This window comes from Sorex fumeus, unplaced genomic scaffold (genome assembly GCF_029834395.1).
Source record: "Sorex fumeus unplaced genomic scaffold, SorFum_2.1 ptg000007l, whole genome shotgun sequence".
Classification (NCBI taxonomy): Eukaryota; Metazoa; Chordata; class Mammalia; order Eulipotyphla; family Soricidae; genus Sorex; species Sorex fumeus.
Genome location: NW_026606064.1, coordinates 48,763,671 through 48,785,021, shown reverse-complemented (window position 1 = coordinate 48,785,021; position 21,351 = coordinate 48,763,671). Strand labels below are relative to the sequence as shown.

Here is a 21,351-nt window from a genome sequence, read left to right as displayed (position 1 = left end):
GTGGTGATATTTTTGACTGCATAAAACAAACTTAAAAAACTCAAGAGTCCTTAATAAATCACTCAGTGCAGGCCCAGGGATGTGGCTCACTTGTACTCTGCTTCGCTTGTAGGTGTGAGGCTCTAGGTTTGATGCCCAGCACCACAAAACAAACAAAATTACTCAATGTACTCATGTCTCATCTATAGTGAAATGTATGTTTCTATATGGAAACAGCAGAGTGGGGGAATAATTAAGACTCACCCAATATAATTCTGAGGATAAAACAGAATAATTTTAAAGTGCAAGACTTCCAACTGTTTTTTTTTTTGGGGGGGGGTCACATTTGTAGTGCTCAGAATGCACCAGTGACACTGTCATGAGTGTTGGAGACATGTAGTAAGGCATCGCAAACGATGGGCTGCAAACATGCAAGGTATGCGCTCTACTACTATAGCTGTATCACTGACTCCTTCCTGAGTAATTTTAAAATCACTTTTTAATATTTATTTATATCATAAAATAATTTTACTAAGCTACACATGAATAAAAACAATAGAATGAGAATGCTATTATGTAGCTTATTCCCTGAGATTCCATAGTTAGAAGCAATGAATTCCCTCACACTCAAGCTCTGTGTGGGACAGGTACAACAGAGGGATGCTAGTTTCTGGAAAACATATGCTTCTTAAGCATAGATCTGCTCTAAAATTAGTAGGCAGGGCTTGGAACTCCTAAGACTCTCCCTCTGTGACCGGAAATCATTAATCTATATAAAATACAGTATTTGGGCTGCAGAGAAAGCTCAGTAGGCAGAGTGCATGATTTGCAGGGAGGGAGGCCTAGGCTCATGGTCCCCTAAGCACTGCCGGGAGTGACTGCTAAACTGAGAGGAAGCGACCCTGAGCACTACTGAATGTGGCCCCCAAACAAACAGAATTAGTTAAATAAACTCTCTATAACATATTGAATAGGCATAAAACAAACATATTATGAAATGTTACTTACAAGAACTTCATAGTCAGGAATGGTGTGGGTTCCAAGCCCTGCCCTATCAAAAGTTACTCTATAGGTAGCATTAAGAGTATCCACAGCATCTATTTGTCCAGTGAACAGACCATCATGAACACCACGTAATCGTGCTAAGAAACAAAAAGACACGATGTTTGGGAAATACAGTTATCAAATTTCAATCTGCTTCGAGCATGTAATTAGAGAACAGTACAGTAGCATTTGTTGTCTACTATAGTTTGAAAAAAAAAACACACACACATTTTATTTTAGGCTTAGAGAAAACAACAAAAATAAATTTGAAACAAAAAGTCAAACAATAAATGAACTTTAATTTGACAAAAGAATGAAATAATATATAGGTACTAAACTAAGAAGAAAATATTCCTAAATCATTAGTATAAACCCCAAATTGCAAAAAGAAGTAACAAAAGTAACATTGGTCCATTATATTAATGCATAAAGTATGAGGAACAGTTCAGTCATAAAGACACAGAGAGAGACAGATAGACAAATAGACACACACACACACATACTCACACAATGTATTTAGAAATTAATATACTAGGCTCAAGAGCCTTCTATTCTTAGAACGCCTTGCCTGGAAGTTAGTATCTGGGAATTTGAATTTTGAGTGTTCTCACTATCCCTATATTAGTGAACATTTTTTTTTATCATACCTAGATTTGTGTGTGCAAATTTTGTAGTTTATACTGGACACTGCCGCGGGTTGGAGCAATAACACAGTGGGTAGGGCGTTTGCCTTGCACGCAACCGACCTGGGTTTGATTCCTCTGTCCCTCTCGGAGAGCCCGGCAAGCTTCCGAAGAGTATCCCCCCTGTGTAGCAGAGCCTGGCAAGCTCCCCGTGGTATATTCAATATGCCAAAAACAGTAACAATTCTCACAATGGAGACATTACTGGTGCCTGCTCAAGCAAATCGATGAACAGGAGGAGGACAGTGCTACAGTGCTACATACTGGACTGTATTTTTCTTCTGGAATTCCAATTAGGCAGGGGGTGACAGACAAGCCCCCAGTAAAAGCTCTGGACACTGTATGAGTTTCTCTGACAGACAACATGTTGCTGGAGACATTAATTAAGTCCTGAGTGACACTATAGGCAGGGAAATGTGGAAAGCTTTCACCTAGTTTCTGTCTTCCCGCTGTGCTATTGCTCCAGTTCCCTCAACAGAAAAATTCTTGTATAACTATTATTTATTCAGTATGAAGAAACAGTAGGAAAATCCAAGCAAGAATCTAACATGAGGGACTGAAGTGATAGTACAGTGGGCGGGACGTCTGCCTTGCATGCGGCCAACTCGGGTTCAATTCCCAGCATCCCATATGGTCCCCTAAGCACCGCCAGGAGTAACTCCTGAGTGGAGAGTTAGGGGTAAGCCCTGAGCATCCCTGGATGTGACCCAAAAGGAAAAAAAAAAAGACTGAATTAGGCAAAATGACATTTTTAATTACCTTTTAATAGAAAACAAATATTCTCTACAAACTATTTAAAAATATCAACTGATTAAAATACACCGTAGGAGACTAAAATATCATTTTCGTTTTTTTTTTTTCCATACCCTGCACTGTTCAGGACTTATTCGTAGTAAGGGCTTGGGGGACTAAAATGCTGTGTCAGGAACTGAACTGGGGTCTGCTGTATGTAAGGCAAGAGCCTTAAACCCTGTAGACATTCTCTCTGGCCCCCATTCTGACTTTGATAGATTGAAGGAAAAAGTGAAGTTAAGGGGGCTAGAGAGAAGACCCAAAGGGCTAGAGGGTAGGCGGCACTCCATGCTGGGTGTGGCCCTAGTGGCCCCCAGTACCATCAAGAGGCCCAAGTACCAGGCAGACCCCCACAGCAGGGCTGAGTTTTGCTAGGAGTGGACCCTGATTCCCAGAGCACAGCTTATGAAGTCTTCCCTGAAAAAGTAACGCTAAGATGACTTTCAAACTAATAGAAACTTCACGTGTTTCCTAACCCAAACACAGATCTGAGGACTTTCTGGAACAAGATATATGCACGCAACCAGTCTAAACTTTTATTTAAATAAAAGTGGCCATTGAATTCAGAACCAGGAGTAGCCCCTGAATGCAGCTGAGTGTGCCTCCTCCCAAAATAAACTGATTGAGAGAATACTGGTAATAAGAAAATATAAGAAAAAAAAATATGCATCTCCCTCAATGGAAAATTTGGAGGATCCCTGGGTTCAGTCCAGCATGCCATTAGGAGTGACCCCAGCCTTCCTCAAGGAATAGCCTCTGAGCATTGCCAGGTGTGTCTCCCTCAACACCCCTCCCACCAAAATAAAAAAATTTCAAAACATCCTTTAAGGAACTGACCATAAATCATTTTCAGTCAGTTAGCCTAGGACAATGTTCATTTACATTTGTTACTCTGGTTCAATTATTAACGGCATTTCCTCTTTTACTTTAAGCAGTATGCCTATTTGGGAAATAAATTATATGGTCACTCTAGTTTATATTTCAGTATAAACTTCAAGGGTCAACTTTAAAGATTATCGGAGCCTCAGTTACGGACTAGGATTTAGAGTTTGAGCTAACCAGAAGTTGTTAAATCTTAAATCTACTTTTACTTCTGCAAATTTTATCTTTCACATATTTTTTTTTACTCTTACTTGTCTGACTTAGAGAGCCCATATATCACTTTTCTGGCAGTTCTGTTTCTTAGGTATTTTGTAAAAAATAAGTAATTTTAAATATTTTTATGCCCTGATTTATCTGATTACGAAGTTATATTCAGAGTAATGGATACCTAGTAAAGAACCTCTTAAACAATGTGCTAAAGTAGGTATCTAGATATTTCCCCAGTCTCTCCACCATTCACATTTTCTATCATTTTGGAAATTTAAAGAGAGAGAGAGAGAGAGAGAGACAGAGAGAGAGAGAGAGAGACAGAGAGAGAGAAACGCTCACACCCTGTGTCAGATGTGGTGTAGTGACATTACATTTCCTAAATAGTAACACTATTAAAAACCTAGTGCCTAAATAAACAAAAGAAAAACCAAAAGGCCCTTCTTATTCTTAATTCTTATTCTTAAAACTAAGAATCATTTGTAAGATCCAGTCACTTTCATTTTTTGGATTTCTTTGTTTGGGGCCACACTAGACTGTGGTCAGGGCTTACTCCTGGCTCTGCCAACTCAGGAATAACTCTTGGCAGTGCTTGAGGAACCATCTAAGATGCCAGGAATCGAACCTAAGTTGGCCACATGCAAGGCAAACACCCTCCCCATTGTACTCCCGGCCCCAGCAAACACTTTCATTATTTATTTATTTATTTATTTATTTATTTTTGCTTTTTGAGTCTACCTGGTGATGCATCGGGGTTACTCCTGGCTTTGCACTCAGGAATTACTCCTGGTGGTGCTCCGGGGACTGTATGTGATGCTGGGAATTGAACCCATGTTGGCCGCGTGCAAGGCAAACGCTCTAACCGCTGTCCTATTGCTCCAGCCCCCTCATTAATATTATTTTTAAAATTTGAAGTGCTATGATTTTCAATACTGTTAATGATATAGCTTCACATTCCAACATCATACTCTCTACCAGAATGCTCCACACCACTGTTTGTAACTCATAGTGTACTTACAAAATAAAAAGCTATCAAAACACAGTTGTTACTGGGAATTATAAAATAAAACAAATGGATCTACATGAAGTATAAATTAACTTTGGTAGATTTCAGTGCATGATAGTTCACAACAAGTGTATTTGCCCTTATTCCCTTAGACCTGTTCATCTTCCGGGTTAAGATTTTTTTTTTTCCTAAAAGGGGTAGGGGGTTGGTACTCAGGGCTTACTCCTAGCTTTGTACTCAGAAATCACTCCTAGCAAGGTTCAGGGGACCATATGGGATGCCAAGAATCGAACCTGGGCTGACAGCATATGAGGCAAGTGCCCTACACACTTCAGCCCCTTAAAATTATCTTTAATTGAGATTATTATGTTGACATTTGTTTCTCATCCCATATGATCTTCAATCAAGTTCTGAACACCGACAATTTTCTACTTGTTGAAAGCTTAGTCAAACTCTTCACTAAGCTCTATTTCTTTTTTTTTCTTTTTGGGTCACACCCGGCAATGCAAAGGGGTCACTCCTGGTTCTGCACTCAGGAATTAATCCTGGCGATGCTCAGGGGACCACATGGAATGCTGGGAATCGAACCTGGGTTGTCCGGGTGGAAGGCAACCGCTGTGCTATCACTCCAGTCCCAAGCTCTATTTCTTCAAGGAAGAATTTTTACATTGGATCTTAGCCAAAAGGCCAAGAAGCAATCTTCAAGGAAGAATTTTTGAGAAGCTTTGGCATCAGGTAATTGGAAAGTTCAGCTTTCCCTGGCAAGTGTTTCTTTCTCTCTTAATTCTTTCAGCCTCTTATGGTTGGGGGGGTCACTCTGTCTTCTGCAATCGAAGTAAATGCAGTACCTAATGAAAGGGATAATTTGACAACTAAGTTTATTTTTCCATTTTTATTTTTCCTTGTCAGGGATTCCAGACAGCAGACTGGTCAGGATCTCCTTGTGCCCTGGGAATTAAACTCAGGACTTATTCTTGCGCTGGTGCTCTATAAGTCACTGAGCAGGGTTCTGAGGATTGTTTGAGTGCTTCTGGGAAGCACTTAAGCTTAAAATTAAGGCCTGTGCTTGTGTTTGTTCTTATTCCTGGTGGTGCTGGGAAATCCTGTGTGGTGTTATGGATGGAACTGGAGCTGGCCAGGTGAAAGGCAAGTGCCTTACTGCTATACTATTGCTCCAGCCCAATTACGCAAGTGTTTTAACCCACTGAGTAGCCATTACTCCCAGAACTGCCTAATATTTTCAGTTTTTAAAATTCCTTTCTTTATTGCTTTTGAAGAAAAGTTTATGAGATTAAATCTCAAAGCATGCAAACTACTGAGCTACATTCTCTGCTACTACATTAAAAAAAATCCACTAAGAATATGGAATCTAGGGGGCCTAGAGAGAGTATAATGGTTAAGTCACTTGCTTTGCATCCCACCAACCCTGGTTTAAATTCCCTGTACCAGATATGATCTCTTGAGCAATGACCAAAATCACTCCTGAACACAGAACCAGGAAAAGTCACTGAACATGGCAGGGTGTATCATTCCCCCCTCCACCAAATTAAAAAAAAAATAGAAGAATGTGGAATTTTGGGTCAGGGAGATCATTCAATGAATTACTTAGCATATGGGAGCCTTGGGTTCCATTCTAGGCACTGCATGATCCCATAGTACTGTTGAGTAAGATCCCAAACAAGAACAAATGATTGTGTAATGTTGTTTATTTATATAACTTACTCAGTATAAAATTACAGTGAAGAGCTGGGCACTTGGGGATGGAGCAATAGTACAGCAGGTAGGGCGTGTGCGTTGCACGCGGCTGACCGGGTTTGATTCCCAGCATCCACATACAGTCCCCTGAGCACTGCCAGGGGTAATTCCTGAGTGTGGAACCAAGAGTAACCCCTGTGCATTGCCAGGTATAACCCAAAAAAACAAGAACAAAAAAAGAGTTGGGAACTCTTTTACAGTGGGTAAGGTGCTTGCCCTGCATGTGACTGACTACATTTGACCCCCACCATGACATATAATTCCCCCAAGCACTGCCAGGAGTGACCCTAAATCAAAATAAAACAAATCACCGTGAGTAAAAGTTGAGTTGTATATATCTGTAAATCTAACTAATACATTAATCAAATCACAGAATATTCCTTTCATTCCAGAAACTCCCCACTTCCCAATCATTTTCTTTAGAAGTACACTTTTTGATATTTTTCCTCATAAATTCTGCCTCTTCTACAACTTCATATAAATGGAGCTATATGACACACATTCTATAGTTTTTAGTGCTTAACACTGTTATCTGACGTTAATCTAGTCAGTACTTCATCCGATCATAACATTAGGGCTAGAAATTTGACTTGGTGGCAGAGTATTTTCCTTGCCTAAGTGAGGCCCTTCAATACCCAGCAAAAATTAAGGAAGAAAAGGAAAGAGGAAAGAAAGGAATGGAGGGATAAAGGACTGGGAGGAGATGGAAGAAAGAAGGAAGGGAAATATGACAGCTGCTTTCATTTCTTAAGATTGTTGCAACACAAGGCAAGTATGCTTATTTAAAAACTGTTGCACATTTCTCCAAATTTGTATGGCATTTTATAATCCCACCAAAATTTTTGTTTGTTCTGTTTTCGGCCACATTGGGCAGTGCTCAGGGCTTACTCCTGTCTCTACGCTCAGGGTAGCACTCCTGACAGAGATTAGGGAACTATGCAGTGCCTGGGATCAAACTTGGGGTGGCTCTGTGCAAGGCAAGCAAGCTCTTTACCTGCTGAAATATCTCTCCAGGCATTCCACTAAAGACTTAACTCTCACAATATATACGCACCAAATGAAAGAGTATCAAAGAATATAAAGAAACTACTAATAGGCCAAAGGAAAAAGATCAAGAAACACAATCAAGTAGGAGATAACATCTTCCTCTCACTATAGGATGAATCAACCACACAAAAATAAAGACACTATGTTTTTCTATGGATACTGGGTGCTTGTGAAGTTTGTCTTTACTTCTTTGACTTTCTTTTCTTTTCTTCCCCTGTATGTTGTTATTGGCATTTTGCCTCCTGTTTGTATCTTTTAAGTATGTTTATCTTGAAATTTCCATGCAGTCTACCCTTGAAGTTTTGAGTTTATGTCCCCTATTAAGTTAAAAACAAGTGAGCCTTGGGGCTGGAGCAATAGCACAGCGGGTAGGGCGTTTGCCTTGCACGCGACCAACCCGGGTTCGATTCCCAGCATCCCATATGGTCCCCTGAGCACCGCCAGGGGTAATTCCTGAGTGCAGAGCCAGGAGTAACCCCTGTGCATTGCCGGGTGTGACCCAAAAAGCAAAAAAAAAAAAAAAAAACAAGTGAGCCTTGAGTGCTTTACAAAAGATGACACTATTCCTCTGGTCCTTTCCCACTGTCCACTGTCCTCCCATTGTTCACTGATTTGCTCGAGCGGGCCCAGTAACATCTCCACTGTGAGACTTCTTGCTACTGTGTTTGGCATATCGAATACGTCACAGGTAGCTTGCTAGGCTTTGCCCTGCAGGTGAGACACTCTCAGTAGCTTGCCGGGCTCTCCAAGATGGGCGGCGGAATTGAACCTGGGTCAGTCAGGTCAGCTGCGTGCAAGGCAAATACCCTACTGCTGTGCTATCGCTCTAGGTCCTTTCTCACAGTTTATATATTTTAGCTTATATCTTATATCTTATTATCTCTAAGTAGGGTGTCTTTGCTTTTGATAGGAAAACTAGTGTTTTTTAACAGAGGTGATTTGATGGTCGTGAACTTCTTTATTCACTGCTTACAAAGCTTTGTATTACTCCTTTGAATGTTGGTGACAAGGGGATAGAGAATTCTAATTTGGACGTTAATTTCATTTATTATGCTGACTATGTCATACCATTCTCTCCTGGTCTGCAGAGCTTAATTTGACAGATCTGCTATAAGTCTCATAGGAGTTCCCTTATATATGTTTTTGTTTATTTTTCGACCTTTTGAGCCATGCCTGGCTGTACTCAGGGCTTACTCAAGGTCCAAATTCATGCAGGGGATGAAATTTGGGTTGCCCACATGCAAGGGAGCGTACACTCTTACTCAGTGTACGATCTCTCTGGTTCCCATTATATTTAAGTTTTTGCTTTGATCTGCTCTTCTCAGGTTCTATAGTTTGGGCCTTTCTTTCTTTCTTTCTTTCTTTCTTTCTTTCTTTCTTTCTTTCTTTCCTTTTTTTTTTTTTTTTTGCTTTTTGGGTCACACCTGGTGATGCTCAGGGGTTACTCCTGGCTCTGCACTCAGAAATTACTCCTGGGGGGGTATGGGGCCGCCAGCAGGTCAATCTGTACCTGTAGGCGAGTGCATCAGCAGCCTCATGGCGCCTTCAGACTTCCAGATACCCCAAAATTGCTGCTGTGCCTTTGGCCAGACCCCAAAATATTGGGGCAAAGTTTACCAAGAAAGTAAACAGCCAAAAGTTAGGTATGTGGGAAACACACCCACAAACCACCTCCGGCTCAGCTATACAATTGGAGGCAAGGCCTCTTTGGTTCCTGATTGAACTGCTTAATGGACATGATCCCAGAGACTCAGAAACGAATCTTGGAACCCAGTGATTTTAGGTAGAAATGTGTCTGGTCTCTGCAGTAGGCTACTGGTGCTGGGCCAACCCAGGTGGGAATAGGTTTTGTGCCTTGGCCTGTTCCCCCTGGCGGCCCAGTGGCCGCCATCCATCTGAGGTCACTGGATAGTCACATTTGGGCCCCCAGTGACGAGACACACAGGGCCTCATGGGATGGAGGTGGAGCCGGGCTTGTCCTCCCCACCCCAACGAGACCCCAAGTCATCGCCCACAAATGGCCTCTCTGGCTCCTGATCAAGCTGCTTAACGGCCATGATCCCAGAGACTCAGAAACAAATCTCAAAACCCAGTAGCTTTTGGCAGAAATGCATCCGGACTCCATAGTACGTTACTGTTGCCGGGCCACCCCAGGGAGGAAAGGGTGTTGTCCCTCCGCCTGCTCCCTCTTGGCGACTTGGTGGCTGTCATCCTCCAGAGGCCATTGTACAGTCAGGCTTGGGCCTGCAGTGATGAAACTTGTTGGGCCTCACGGGATGTGGTGGGGGGAGCCGGGCCTGTCCAACGAGACCCCAAGTCATCGCCCACAAATGGCCTCTCTGGCTCCTCATCAAGCTGCTCAATGGCCTTGGTTCAGAGACTCAGAAACAAATCTCGAAACCCAGCGGCTTTTGACAGAAATGTGTCCAGACCCCACAGTAGGTTACTGTCGCTGGGCCACCCCAGGGGGGAATGGGTGCTGTCCCTCCGCCTGCTCCCTCTTGGCGACTTGGTGGCTGTCATCCTCCAGAGGCCATTGGGCAGTCAGGCTTGGGCCCGCAGTGACGAAACTTGTTGGGCCTCATGGAATGGGGGTGGGGGGAGCCGGGCCTGTCCTCCCCACCCCAATGAGACCCCAAGCCAACGCTCATGAACGGCCTCTCTGGCTCCTCATCAAGCTGCTCAACGGCCATGATCCCAGAGACTCAGGAGCAGATCTCTAAACCCAGTGGCTTTTGGCAGAAATCCCTCCAGATTTAAGTGTTAAAATTTCAGAATTTCAAAACCACATGGCCCTACTGCAGCCACACGACATCATATGTTATTCATAACCAGCAATAGAACACAAATTGTCTATTGTTGCCTTTTCAGCAGATCTGAGTGTTGGGGTAAAATCTCAAATAATGGTGGGTCTGGTGTCGAAATAGTGAATGTGATCAAAGTAGAGAGAGAGTAATGTGGAAATCATCTGCCCCACAGGCAGGGGGAGGGTGTGGGATGGGGGTATACTGGGGTTGTTGGGGGTGGAGAATGGGCACTGGTGAAGGTACGGGTGTTTCATTGTATGACTAAGACTTAGACCCAAAAGCTTTGTAACTGCTCTCACGGTGATTCAATAAATAAAATTATAAAAAATGGAAAAAAAAAAAAGGAATTACTCCTGGTAGTGCTTGGGGTACCATTTGGGATGCCGAGGATCAAACCCAGATTGACCTTGTACAAGGCAAATGCCCTAGCCACTGTACTACCACTTCAGCTCAGTTCTGGCTTTTCTCATTTTAATACAATGGATCTTGGTGTTCTTTCAATTGGGTTTATTCTGTTTGGAACTCCTGGAGATTCTTGGATTTGGGCGTATCATTTGATCCTTAAACTGGAGAAGTTCTTGGTTATGATTACTTCAACCAATAATTCTCTACTTTTTCTTTTCTTTCCTCTTAAAACTCCTAAATCATAGATGTTAACCCTCTTGGAACTGTCCCAAGATCCCTTAATTTTTTTTTTCATGATTCTTTTTTCCTTCTGTTATGGATATTTTTATATACCTTATTCTCAAGCACACTGATTTCTATGACAGAAGTTCCTCTGCTTCTTTAATTCTGCAGCTGAGACTGGGATTTTTCAGTTCACCAACTATGTTGTACCTAAAGTTTTCTCATACTCTTATACTTTTTCTTTCCTTGTTAGAGATCTCTTTTACTGTTTTCCTAATTTCAGTGCAGACACTTATTGTTAATACCTTGAATTCTTCATCTGGGAGGTGAGTAAGCTCTTGTGGGCTTGAGAGCCGTCCCACAAAATAATTAACCTTTTGCATCCTTCCATTAATGTAGGTGAATTCCTCTATATCTTCACGAATGCACTGCAAGGGCTAAAGGTGAATGAAGATCTGTTTCTGTGACAGCCTAGGTTGCAGTCTAGCGATCACCTAGTCACACAGAGATTGACACACTGAGTTTGTGCTGCTTATGATGACTGCTGCTGGGAATTTGCAGTTCAGAAAATGCTCCCTCCCCGCATTCACAGTAGCACAGCAGAACCAGTTTTCTAAGTCTTTGGGGAAAATCTTTTAGATGCTTGGTGAACATCAGATGCAGGTCAGATGCTGGCAGGGGAGGAGGAAGCTCTTCCTGTCTGGGGCCAGGAGCCAGCAGCCACCCCTAGGCTTAGGAAGGTCTCAGGTCTCTTCCCTGCAGAGACCACATACATGTACGCCTGTTTTAAATGACCGCCCTGGACATCTTGCCTGGCCTAGAGTCTTGCTTCCCCATTGGGCTTTGTGAAGGGAAAGTTTTCAGCCCACTGCCTCTTTCCTCATCCATGTGCTGTTCTTTTTCTCCATGCCTCCTCCTTCCTTGGGGCCACACATCTTTTTAAAAGATCTCAACATTGTTATACTGTCTACACAGTTCTTTGAATATAATAATAATCACATTAGGTGAAAAAACTTGTTTCTTCGTGAAAATGGATATAAAAAGAAATCCAATTAGTATCAATGTAAGACACCAAATGAAAGACAAGTGATGATGGTTCTTAATTCCAAAAGAACTTTTATATCAGTAAAATGTTTTACCCTGACTTACAATGTGAATAAACCTATTATATGTTTTTTACATGGGTAAACAACTGAAGTTGTAGGGTTCCTATCAAGACAAAAGTGAAAAATTAACCTCTTATACTTAATAATATATATATAAAAAAAAGCTATGTGTTACCATCTGAGGTAAAAGCAAAATTTTCTAGGTGCATAAATAAGCTCAGCACTCTTTGAGCAATATGTTGGCTATATTACCACTAAAAAAGAGCTTTTCTCATTTTGTTTTTGAACCAAACCTGGCAGTGTTCAGGCTTACTCATGACTCTGTGCTTAGGGATCAGCCCTTAAGGTTTTCAGGGGACCACATGAGGTGCTGGGGCTGAACCTGAGTTGGCAGGGTACAAGACAAATGCCCTACCCAATGAACTATTTCTATAACCTGAGTTTTCTTTTTTTGGAAACACCTGATGATACTTGCAGGTTATTGCTGACTCTATACTGAGGATTCACTCCTGGTGATGCTCAGGAAACCGTATGGGATGGTGGAAATTGAATCTAGGTTAGCCTTGTACAAGGCAAGACTCCTACCCACTGTACTATCTATCAGGCCCCTTGAGTTTTTTTTAACTTGAGAATTACTTAGTAAGATGGTATTCAGTTTCCAAATATTTAGGTGCTTTCAGGAATTTTATTGCTTTAATTTCAAATTATAATTCTGTTGTGCTGGGTAAAATTCTGTGTCTGATTTCAATCTTTTAAATTTACTTTTATTTTTACATTTTTTAAAAATTGAATCACTGTGAGATAGACCCTTATAAAGCTGTTCATGATTAGATTTCAATCATACAGTGTTTCAACACCCAGTATACATTTCCCAGCACCAGTGTCTCCAGTTTCCCTTTATCACCCCCTCTACGGCTGGCATTTCCCCCCCCTTCCCCCTTTTTGGGCACCGTGGTCATCAGGAATATCCCTTTACCTACTTTTAGCCATCAGATCTTGTCCAGCGTGATCATTCCATGCTATTATCATACTGGTCCCTTTTCTATCTTACCTACCCTCCACTCCTCACACACTTGTGGTTAATTCCAACCACTGACCAGTCCTCTTAGTCCCTGTTTTTCCTGGCCATGGGTATTAGTTTTCTACTATATTACCACAAATGAGTGCAATCATTCTATGTCTGTCCCTCTCCTTCTGACTCATTTCACTCAGCATAATAAATACTCTCCCTGTCCATCCATTTATAAAAAATTTCATGACTTCATTTTTCTTAACAGCTGCATAGTATTCCATTATTTAGATGTGTTATAGTTTCTGATTTCAATCTTTTAGAATCTATTTACATTTGTTAATAGATTAATTGGTTACTTGGTTAATAGTTAAATTAACCACTACTATGTGATCTATCTTAATAAATAGACATGTGCAAAGATATGTATTCTGTGACTGGTGAGATGGTATGGGGATTAAGGCCCTTGACCTGTATGTGGCTAGCCCTGGTTCAATCCTGGGCATGTTGTAAAGGTACCAGTCAGGTCATTACAACTGGTAGGATTCTCTGTGTTTGTACAGATTTCCCCCTTTCCTCAATTATTCGTAGTAAGGTGTTAAACTCAAATCTATGATGATTGCCAGTTTCTGTATTTTTCCTTTAATGGTCTATTTTCACTTTCAATATTTTGAACTACTATAAGGCATCTACTAATAAATATACACATATACTTGGATTGTTGAGTTTTTTTATGAATTAAGTTTTTTATCATTATCGAATATTGCCTGATCTACTTGTCTCGAATTTATTTATCTAATGTTAATAGTCAGAGAGCCCGGCAAGCTACCGAGAGTATTCGATATGCCAAACACAGTAACAACAAAGTCTCCAATGGAGACGTTACTGGGCCCGCTCGAGCAAATCGACGATCAACAGGAGGGCCTTTACCTTTACCTTTTTTAATGTTAATAGTCATTTCAACTTTCTGTGGTTAATATTTCCATAGCATCTGCCTTTTGCCCTTTTGCTCTTAATCTGTAACTACACCTATTGAAGGCAGCACATAGTCGTGTCTTACTTTATCTTTAAATCTAGTTTGATAAACCTATTTTCTAAGTATAGGGATCTAGCTCACTTTCTTTCCTTCCTCAGGGAAAGGCTGGGTTGCACACCTAGCAGTGTTTAGGGGCTTCTCCAGCTTTGTGCTGGGGAAGGGGGGTCGCAATTCAGGGGACTATGTGGTGCTGGGCATGGAAACTGGGCTCCTACATGCAAAGTATGTACTCTAGTCCTTGAGCTATTTCTCTGGCTCTCATCATTTATTCAGTCATTCCATTTACGGGTTTTCAGGGGTTACTTCAGGCAATCTCAGGGGACTATGAGGTGCCAATAATCAAAAACAGGCACCCTACGTACAAGTATGCATTCAATCTGTTGAATTCTCTGTTGAATGCCTCCCTTGTTAATACTTTTAAATCTTTCAAAGTTAAATTTGGGGATATTTGGGCCATACTGAAAAGTTCTCGAGACTTCTGACTATATTTAGGGGTCACTCCTGGAAGTACTTGGGGGACCAAATGTGGTGCAGGGGATTGATCTGAGGTCAGATGTATGTGAGACAAATGCCTTTACCTATATATTCTCTCTCCAACCCCCCACCTTAGTGAATTTAATACAACTAAAATATGAATAGACTAAAACTGCTTTATTTTCTATTGGCTCTATCTATTTCTTTGTTGTTGCTCCTCTGACCATTCATTCATGTTATCTCTTCGTTTGATTCATTTAATACTTGCTAGTATTTCAAAGTTTATCTCTGTACAGATATATTTTAGCATTAAAAAAATTCCTTTAGACTTAAAGTAAAGCCCCCCACAAAGAGCATCAATATACTTGAAGGGCCCAAAAGAATAGTTCAATGGATTAAAACAACTGCGTTGTAACAGTACGGACATGAGTTCAACCCCCGGTAATGCCACAAGCACTGAGCATGCAGCAGCTTTGCTATTTGAGCCTGGCACTCTGTAGTCTCTGATCCTTGGTACTACAATGACTTCCAGCCACACTGCAGCTAATGTGTGGTGTGTGAGTACCACAACAAAGAGGTGCAACCCTAGATAAGACCAGCAAGTAAAAGATATGTGAGCACTGCAGCCAGGAAATGCAATTACTGATGAGCACTTGCACGACTACAACAGCAGCCTCCAGTGAGCACTGCAACTAGAGTGTGCTAGAAAGGCACAAGAGTAGATCATATGCACAGCACAAGTAAAAGGAGCACAATCCTGGGTGAGCACTGTGGCTGAAATTATGAGCACTGCAAACTGATGTGAACCCTTCCCCCCACCAGTGAGCAGCACAGGTGGAATATGCAAGCACCACAGCAAGGCTTGGTCACTGCAACTTCAACAACCTTTTGGGGAGGGGGTGGCACAAGGGCACAAATACAAAAACTGTAAGGGTCAGACTGATAATACAGTGGGGGTATGCACTTGTCTTGCATGCAACCGACCTGACCTCCAGCACCCCATCTGGGGTAATCTCTGAGTGTAGAGTCAGGAGTACACCTTGAGCATCACCACGTGTGGCCCAAAAACAAACAAAAAACTTGGGAACTTGTTAAAAGAATTGCAAATTCTTGACAATTCCCTTCCTTACCTCATCCCGTTCCCAAAATGCACCTAAATCAGAAACTCTGGGAGGAATCCAACATGTTTAGGAAGTCTTCCAGATGATTTTATGCATGCTAATGTTATCAAACCTCAAAATTCTTAGGCTGGGGCTGGAGCAATAGCACAGTAGGCCCTGCACACGGCCGACCCGGGTTCGAGTTCCAGCATCCCATATGGTTCTCTGAGCACCGCCAGGGGTAATTCCTGAGTGCAGAGCCAGGAGTGACCCCTGTGGGTGTGACTCAAAAAGCAAAAAAATAAATAAATAAATAAATCTCAGGCCAGAGAAATAGTATGGGTAAGGCACTTGTCTTGCATGCTGCCCACCTGGGTCAATTCCTGGTACACTACACCCTAAGCCTGCCAGGAGTAATCTCTGAGTGCAGGTCAGGAGTAAGACCTGAGCACAGTTGGGTGTGGCTCCCAAACAAAACCCAACAACAAAATTCTAGGAATTGTAACATATACTTTTATTACACACTCTTATAGGTAATATGTTATCAACAGATTTGTAATACAGTAATTTTACTTTAAACATGGATCTTTATATATAGGGACATTACAGGGTATATGCATACATATTTACGTAGCTGGGGATGACTGTGGTATTCACATATGTGTTCACCAAGGGTCACCTTTTTCTTCTTTTTTGGGGGAGGGGGTTTACCCAGTGATGTTCAAACATCACTCCAGGTTGTGCTCAGGACACTTATGTTACGACAGGCATCAAACCCAGGTCAGCTGCATGCCAGATATGAACATTACCCACTGTACTTTCTCTCTAGGTCCTTACACATCTTTTGCAGTCATGATATTTGGCATCCCTTTTTAAAATATGTGCTGTTCACATGTACCTGTTTGAGACATGGCCATAAACTGCTTGTGATGTTAAGAGTCATACAGACAATGGAGTTTCCAGGATCAAGCTCAGAGCATGCAGAATTGAAATACCAGGCTGATGCTTGTAAAGCAGCTGCTCTTAAGCCACTGAATTATTCTCTGAACTCCTATTACAATCCTGACTATAATACCTACTTTCAAGGCCAGAGCAGGTACAGCAGGTCAGACACTTGCCTTGTACAAAGCTGACCCAGGTTCTATCCCTGGTACATGACATGGTCTCCTGAACACTGTCAGGAGTAATTCCTGAGTGCAGAGCCAGGAGCAATCCCTGAGCATTGCCAGTGTGGCCAAAAAATGCTGTAACCACTGTCCTCCCCGACCCCGCAAAAAAAAAAGTAAAAACCACAAAAAAATCCACTTTCATGTTTCTTTAATAATTCAGTATTAAAAAAATTTTTGTATTGGGTGGTGTGATATATTTCTTCAGGTCACTGTCACTGTTCTCCTGTTGTTCATCAATTCGCTCGAGTGGGCCCAGTAACATTGTGAGACTTGTTACTGTGTTTGGCATATCAAATAGGTCATAGGGAGCTTGCCAGGCATTGCCGTGCAGGCAAGATACTCTCGGTAGAAATGGGACTGGAGTGATAGCACAGCGGGCGGGGCGTTTGCCTTGCACGCGGCCGACCTGGCCAACTTGAGCTTGCCTGGCTCTCTGACCTGGCCGACCTGAGCTTGCCTGGCTCTCTGAGAGGGGCAGAGGAATCGAACTCAGGTTGGCCAGGTTGGCCGCGTGCAAGGCAAACACCCTACCTGCTGTGCTATCACTCCAGTCCCATTTCTTCAGGTAGACAAAATAATAATAATAATAAAAAAAATACTGGCAGATCTTTTGGGTCCTGTCATATTTGTACTTGTATTTTGATAAGTCAGTCTGTTTTAATTACAGAAATACTAATGCCCTTTTATTTTTACATATATCATAAAGCACTCAATTTTTTGCTATCAATTATTTAAGATAAATATATGTTTAAGAAGATTTGGGCATCATAATTTGTTGATCCCCAGTCTAGAACCTAGCTTCTTAAATTGTGGTTTGCCACCCATATCGGGTTGTAAAAATTTTGGCAACAGTTAAAGGAGCCCTAGATATATCCCTGCACTCCATGGTTCCTAGAGAATAGCCAGGTGCAGTTCCTAATACCATTGTCAGCTAATCCCCCAAACAAAACAAATGAACCAACCAAGAAAACCACTTCAGTAGACCCACAGATGAGAGTGCTGGAGTGCACGCCAGCATGTGGAAACCCTGGTTCCAATCCTGGCACCACTTCCACCCCTAAACCTTGCTCAGGTAACCCTGATGGCCCAGGAACAATGCTAAGCCCAAGCAGCACTGGGCTGAATGGCTTGGAATGGAGCTCAGCCCCCACTAAGTACTGCTCAGGACACCTAAAGCAGTAACAACAGAATAAAAATTCAATAATAGTTAAACTTACTTCAACGAATTTGAAATTTTACCTTTGAGTTGTTTAGTTTACACTGTAGCAGCACCACTTTATAGTACACTTGAGGCCAGAGTGATAGTACAGCTGGTAGGGTGCTTGCTAGCAGCAGCTGACACAAGTTCTATCCCTGGCACCCCCGGTGGTCCTCCAAGCCTCACCAACAGTGATCCCCAAGCAGAGTCAGGAGTAAGCCCTGAGGACTGTGGGGTGTGGCCCAAAACCAAAATTAAAAATAGGGACTGGAGAGAGTACAGCAGGTAGGGTGCTTGCCTACCATTGGCCAACCCATATTCGACCCCCGGCACCTCAAACACCACCAGGAGTCATTCCTGAGTGCAAAAACTAGGAGTAACCCTGAGCATTGCTGGATATGCCCCCCAAAACAAAAGAAAACAGCACACTTTTCCTCAGGAACTTAAAAAACAGATGAACACTATATAATCTCTATAGAAATATACAGCTCACTAATTTTAAGTCACTTCTCTAGAAGAAGTTATGTTGGTGAAAATTTCTAAATGAAAGTAGTAAGAAGATTATTTTCATTTACCTGTAACTTTGGTTCCAATAACCAGGGGTAAAGGAATTTCATCTGGAAGATCTTTGAATTGTGAAACATCTGCAACTTTCCTTTGTTGTAAAAGTCTTATTTTCTGCCGTTTCTGTTTTAGCGCTGATCTCTCTTCCTCAAAAAATGCAGAAGAACATCTAAAATAAATTACAAAGATTTTAAGCTGATAACCAGCCTATAAAAAACTTCAAATCACACCATCCATCTCATCATTTCCCTTTTCTTCTCAATCTTTTAAAAGTGGGTTCTTAGAAATAACAATTTTCTTCAAAGTAACTTATCTTGTACCTTTTCAAAAAGGGACCTGAAAGATATACAACCAAATGTAGATCATTTCTTCCCACAAAGGAATATTATCCACCATCCTTTGACAAAATTGCATGTGGATCCTACATCTCCTAGGGTCAAAGTTCAATTTCAATAGTCTATTCAGAAAAATATATTTCTCTGTGACCCAGTGAGCATACTAATAAGAGAATTAGAGATGAGAATTGTGTAAATTTTGCTGCAGTGTAAACTTTTAATCATTCTTGCTTTGAAATACAAATGATGAATTACCCATATCTTTAGTTTGTCTTATTTCTATTATCAAATTTTAGGACGAACCAAAGTTAAACATAGCTTTTATGCCATAAATTATATTGCACAAAATTATATTCTATAATTTATATGGTACAAAACATGAGCATAGTCAAGATAATGAAGCTATAAATTTTCCCCAAGTTTTACTGTGTTAGCCATATTTTGCATTCTTCTCACCTCTAAACCTCTACTTCTCTAGTGCCGGAGATACAGTAGCAGTGGTTAAGGCACTTACTTGCCTTGCATGCATCTGACTTGGGCTTAAACCTCAGCATCCTATATGGTCTCCCAGGTCCCACCAGGAATGATCACTGAGTGCAAAGCCAGGAGTAAGCCCTGAGCACCACTGAGTGTGCCATCCCCCCAAAAAACAAAACAAACAAACAAACAAAATAAGTAACCAAACCATATACAGCTCTACTGGGACTGGAGCAATAGTTCAGTGGGCAGGGTGTTTGCCTTGCATGCAGATGACCCGGGTTCAATCCCTGGCATCCTGTATGGTCCCCTGAGCCCTCCCTGAGTGCAAAACGAAGAATAAACCCTGAGCACCACCAAGCGTGGCCCAAAAACAAAACAACAACAAAAAAGCCCTACTTCTCAAGCAATCAATAAATACTTTCTGTCATAATGTCCATTAAAACTTTACATAGCATCAACTCTTCTGTCACTCAGGATAATTAATGAAAAATCCATCTATCTTGCTGCATGCATCATGGCTATTTATTTTTACTGGGGAATAGTAGCCTATTCTGTGGATTTGTTACAATTCCCCTTCAGTGGAATCCCTCCCTCCCCAAGCCCTGTTTAAGGAATATTAAAATAGTTTAAATGTTTAAGAAAAAAATATACATACATTTCTCTCTTTATAATACTCGGGAGTAGTACGGGGGTTAAGGTGTTTGCTTTGCATGTGATCAATCCTAGTTTGATCCCAAGCACTGCATATGTTCACCTGAGCACCACCTGGAGTAGTCCCTGAGCACAGCCAGAAATAAGCCCTGAGCACCACTGAGTATGGCCCGAAAACAAAAACAAAATAGACCCCCTCTCCCTCCCAAAAAAAAACACCCGAAAAAACAAAAACAAAATAGCAGTTGCTAGGCTAGGTAAAGAACTCAAGGGCCAGAGCACCCATCTTGCATGTGTGAGGTATTGAATCAATACCCAACACAACATGGGACCCTGAGCACTCCTGGATAATGTCTCCAAATATAGTTGGGTGACCCTGGTGGCCCTGAATACTGCTGGTCCAAGAAGTACCATATCAAAGGCTCTAAGAACTGAACTACTGAGTAGAGCTGAATATCACTCAGTGGCACCAGGCATAACCAGGAAGGTCCTGCCCACAAAACGGTCGGTTCCAGGAGCTGGGGAGTGAGATGAAAAAGTATAGCACAGAGGAACTTAAACAAGTGGAAAACTTTGTATGATATTATAATGAAGATATCATACATATGCCGAAACTTGAAGAATACAGAATTACCAAAGTGAACTCTAAGGTAAACTATGAACTTAGGGCAATTACAATGTGTTGATCAAGACAGCATCCTCATGGGGAATACTGATAATGGGGGGAAAGCTATGTATTTATAGGGGGCAATGGTATATGGGAAATATCTACTTTTCCCCCCATGTTACTGCAAACTTAAAACTACTTTAAAATTAAGTCATAAAAAATGTTTTTTACATAATATGAGATTGATACCCAAGGACAGTAGACACAAGGGCCAGGAAGATTGCTCCATAGTTGGAAGCCTGCTTCATGAGCTGTGGGAGAAGGCAGCTGGAATAGAGAAGGGATCCCTATGTCAATGATGGCTAGAGGGATCGTTTGGGATGGAAGATGTGTGCTGAAAGCAGATAGAGGGCCAAATGTGATAGCCTCTCAGCATCTGTAATGCAAACCACAATGCCCAAAAGTAGAGAGAGGGTATGGGGGAAATTGTCTGCCAGAGAGGCAGGGGGAGGGTTAGAATGGATGGGGGCTGGGGGAAGATACTGGGGAAAATGTGCACTGGTAGAGGGATGGGTGTTCTATCATTGTAAGACTGAAACTCAAACATGAAAGCTTTGTAACTGTATCTCATGGTGATTCAATTAAAAAAAAAAAGATCAAAAAAAACCCAACAGTTTTTTAATCATCAGTTTTATAAAGTGGTATTATCATGTTTCATTCCTACCAGCAGCTATAATCTGTAGATAAATTTAGGATACTGAGTCTTCTTATCCAAGATCCTGTATGTTTTTCC

The 21,351-nt window shown here is 41.6% G+C and overlaps 1 protein-coding gene across 2 annotated transcripts in view; it reads right to left on the bottom strand.

Annotated features, from left to right (window-relative positions):
* Positions 1-21,351, bottom strand: part of LIN9 (lin-9 DREAM MuvB core complex component) — a 66,879-nt gene that overhangs the window by 13,570 nt on the left and 31,958 nt on the right. For both annotated transcript variants that reach the window (XM_056132517.1, XM_056132525.1), the window contains 2 exons: positions 18,497-18,654; positions 988-1,121 (listed from right to left, as the gene is read on the bottom strand). In XM_056132517.1, coding sequence (XP_055988492.1) covers positions 988-1,121; positions 18,497-18,654 — 292 coding nt within the window. The remainder of the gene's footprint in view (positions 1-987; positions 1,122-18,496; positions 18,655-21,351) is intronic.